Source organism: Orycteropus afer, unplaced genomic scaffold, assembly GCF_000298275.1.
Source record: "Orycteropus afer afer isolate SDZICR_OR568_19922 unplaced genomic scaffold, OryAfe1.0 scaffold00152, whole genome shotgun sequence".
Taxonomy (NCBI): domain Eukaryota; kingdom Metazoa; phylum Chordata; class Mammalia; order Tubulidentata; family Orycteropodidae; genus Orycteropus; species Orycteropus afer.
The window spans coordinates 1,982,869-1,987,166 of record NW_006921739.1 but is presented as its reverse complement, the minus strand read 5'-3'; the positions used below and the strand labels follow the sequence as shown (position 1 = coordinate 1,987,166).

The window sequence follows — 4,298 nt, the reverse complement described above, 5'->3', positions numbered from 1 at the left end:
GGAAGGAAGGTTGGGCAATCCTACTTCCGTAGTGATAACTGCCTCGGAAACCCAAGGAGGGGTCGCTAGGAGTCGGGGCCGACTTGATGGCAAATAACAACAACAACAAGGCCTTCTAGATTCAGTTGCCTTCTCCTCGTAATAGCCTGATGAGTAAGTATGACCGAAGCTGTGAGGAATGTCTAGTCTGGGAACTACTTGTGTCTACCAAGACCCTTCTCTTAATTAGCATGCATTTCAGTAGGCCTGAGCCACCTGACTTCAGGACATTAACTCACACCACATAGAGATTCCTAAGCAATCACCTAAGTAATTTTCTTAGTTTTCAGAAAATAACATTGAGGCATATATTATGTCTTTTAGGCTTTAGAAAATTTGCGTGTATACCTGTGTGAAAAAATCATAGCTGAGAGACATTTTGATCATCTACGTGCAAAAAAAATACTAAGTAGAGAAGACACTGAAGAAATTTCTTGCCGAACATCAAGTAGAAAAAGGGCTGGAAAATTGTTAGACTACTTACAAGAAAACCCCAAAGGACTAGATACCCTGGTTGAATCTATTCGACGAGAAAAAACGCAGAACTTCCTGATACAGAAGATTACAGATGAAGTGCTAAAACTTAGAAATATAAAACTAGAACATCTGAAAGGTAAGATACCTTAGATATCCAAGACTTAATTTAAATGTAGCAATATGTTTAAAAATAAAATGCAAAACAAAATCAAAAAACCAAATTATCATTTGTTTTATTCAAAACATTAAACTTCAGAATTCTATTGGATTTGCATTGTCTACTTTGAACAATAACATTACAAGGAGTCCTGGTAGCACAACAGTTAAATGCTTGGCTGCTAACCAAAAGGTCTGTGGTCCAAACCCATCAGTGGCTCCATAGGAAAAAAGACCTGGCAATCTGCTCCCATAAAGATTACAGCCCAGTAAGATAAAACTGTTGGTCTCTTCCCATCCAGAGTAAAGAAAATCAGAGACTCAAACAGTTAGTCTAAAGGACTAATGTACCATTGCAAACCAGAGCCTCTACTTACTAGCGTGAAACCAGAAGAACTAGATGGTGCCCAGCTATCACTTCCAGTCACTGAGACCAGGATCACAATAAAAGGTCCTGGGCAGAGGGGGAAAGAAATGTAAAGCAAAATTAAAAATCATGAAAAAATAAGACCAGACTTACTGGTTTTATACAGACTACTGGAATCCCCAAGACTACAGTCCTAAGATACCCCTCAATACTGGAACTGAACTCACTCCCAGAGATCACCTTTTAACCCAACAGTAGATAGGCCTATAAAGTGAACAGTAACACCCATGAGGAGCAGGCTCCTCAGAATATCAACCATATGATTCCAAAATGGCAGCATTTGCCCAAAAACAAAATTCAGAAGGCACGAAGGGGCAGGAAAGCAGGGTGAATGGGAACAGGGAATCCAGGGAGGAAGTGGAAAGAATGCTGTGGTTATATTGAGGTGATTCCAACTAATTTCCAGAAACAAAACGTGTATAAACTGTTCAATGGGAAACTAATTTGCTCTCTAAACTTTCACCCAAATCACAATAAAATATTCAAAAAAATAAATAAAACAAATTACAGCCTAGGAAGCCCTATGGGACAGTTCTACTCTGTGGCTATGAGTCAGAATCCACTCAACAGCACACTATAACAACATTACATTAGAAAAGTGGATTACCACTCAGTAGCCTGTATTTGTATTCCCTTAACACCATTTATAGAAAACTTAGTTAATGAAGTCCCAGTACCAGTTTGTTTCTGAAGTCAACAGAATGTAACATTTAACCTATTCAAAAGTAACTCCTGAAAATACTGTATATCACACATAAACAACAGTGTACAAAGTATTTTGGTAATTCCAACTCTGCTGTTTTTTCTCCTACTGCTTCAGGCACAAGATGGAATAGCTGGCTTAAGTTTATAGGAACAATGTTTCATAAAATATACATAACTTTTAAACACTAGAATCATACTCAGTCTGGGAAGGTGTACACACTGAGAGGCGTGGGAACCAAGCCTCATTAAGGAAACAGCAAGTGCACTTCTCCCATTCCATTCTTACTCCAGAGCACACACTGATTGGAATGCCATGTAGAATTGTTTGCAGAATTTAACTTCATTCTATATGCAGAGCATTTAAGTTAAATGTGCATGTGATACAGCTTGATGTTCTTGACCCCGGAGATACAAAATGTGCAATTTAGGGCACTGCCCTTAAGGAACTCAGCATCTATTAGTACAGGTAGTCCCCAGCTTAGGACAGCGTTCTGTTCCTGTGATTCTGTCAATTCTGACTTGTCAAATACTTCATTTTTTTTTCTAGTTTTCATTATTAATGCTTCTTATCAATAGCTTCATAAATTTGGTCTTCATTTATCATTTTATCTTTGGGATTTAGAAAGGCTACATATAAATTTACAGATAAAATTTACATAAAAAATACACAAATAAAAGAAGTTTACTCTGACAATGGAGAAGAGTTCAATAATGTTATCACATTTTGTCAGTTGCGGTAATGCCACTTGTAGAAAGTTCTGTATCATTTGGGTTATCCCTGGGAATGGGAATGGTGTTTCTAGTCAAAAAAAATGTTAGTTTAATTGTCTCATGTCATTAGAATTAAACATTGCCCAGCTTTCCATTAAGAACTCCCGCACTTGACTGCTAACCAGAAGGCTGGCAGTTCAAACCCACCAGCCCCTCCTCAGAAGGAAGTTTGGGCAATCTACTTCCGTAGTGATACCACCTCGGAAACCCAAGGAGGGGTTGCTATGAGTTGAGTCCAGCTCCACACACATAACAACACCACCACCACCACTAACGCTGACTTCATTGTAGACCAGGCCATAACTTGCTTTGTGGCATTGTTTTGAAGAGTAAATCTTACCATTGAACATCTGCAAGTAAACACCTAAGAATAACATTAGCAGATTACATGCTGCAGCTCTGTGTATAGTATATATTATTACTAACAATAAGATGTGCTTAAAAAACAATTGTAAATGGAGTTCATTGTAATTCGAATACATTATAAGTCAAGGACCACCTCTGAATACTTGGACACATTGGACATTTCCCTTCTGGAGCTACACTGAAAAAAAGCAGTTTGTATAGCATGGGACAGAAATGCAGAATGTATTGTGAAGTTGATGACCAGTGCAAAAGATGACCTGCAAATGTATTTTGTAGACTGTAGGTTTAAAAAACATCTTAAATAGTAATAGCAGGGTTTTTTGTAGTGTTAATACAGAAATTTATTATTTTTTTTAATAAAAATATAACTGTAGTTATAACAACAAAAATATTTTTCTTAAACCCAGCTTACATTTATCAATATACCAATAAGGCTAAAAATTTACTTTTTGAACTTTTTTTTTTTTCCCCAGAAAAGACCTCTTTTCTTTTTTTGAATTTTTATTGTGATTTGGATGAAAGTTTTCAGAAAAAATGCATTTTCCATACAACAGTTCATACACATTTTTTCATGACATTGACTGCAATCCCCATAATGTAATAGCTGTCTGCCCACTTCCACCCTATGGTTACTGTTTCCCCATGTCGTTTCCTTTGCATTCCTGCCCGCCTGAGCTATCTCTCTGTGCAAATACTGCCCTTCTGATCTCCCATGGTTGATTGTTCTAAGGAGTGTACCTACCTGGTGTAAGTGGTCACCTTATACGTCTCTCTGTTACTAGCCAGAAGCCATGGGTGTGAGCTCAGTTCCAGGCCAAAGGGAAACTAGGGGCCATAGTCTTAAGAGTTTCATCAGTCTTTATCAGACCAGTAAGAGTGGTCTTTTGTATATATTTTCAGTTTTGTTCCACATTTTTCTCCTACTCTATACAGGATCTCCTGCACTGATCCCTTTCTGAGTGTTTGACAGTGGTAGCCAGGCACCATCTAGTTCTTCTGGTCTCATGGTCATATTGGCTGAGGTTCATATGGTCCACTAGTCCCTTGGACTAATTGTTTCCATGTGTTTTTGGTTTTCCTCATTCTTCTTTGCTCCAGATAAGGAGAGACCAGTTGTTGCATGTACATGGCCACTTGGAAGCTTTTTAAGACCCCATTTGCTACTCACCAGAGTAGGATGCAGAACAATGTTTTTGTGTAGTATGTTATGCCAGTTGAGCTTGATGACCCCTGTGATTATGGTCCTGCGCCCACAGGTCCAATAAATTGTTAGGGTGGTTGGCTGTGGCTAAGAAGTTATCATAACTTTGCCCCCTGTTAGTTCTATTTATATGGACATTCTTTTTTTTTTTTTTTT

At 38.1% G+C, this 4,298-nt stretch overlaps 1 protein-coding gene across 1 annotated transcript in view; it reads left to right on the top strand.

Annotated features, from left to right (window-relative positions):
- BCL10 (BCL10 immune signaling adaptor) overlaps positions 1 to 4,298 on the top strand; it is a 17,598-nt gene that overhangs the window by 9,038 nt on the left and 4,262 nt on the right. Inside the window, exon 2 of the mRNA XM_007946169.1 lies at positions 364 to 652. Within this exon, the coding sequence (XP_007944360.1) occupies positions 364 to 652 (289 nt within the window). The remainder of the gene's footprint in view (positions 1 to 363; positions 653 to 4,298) is intronic.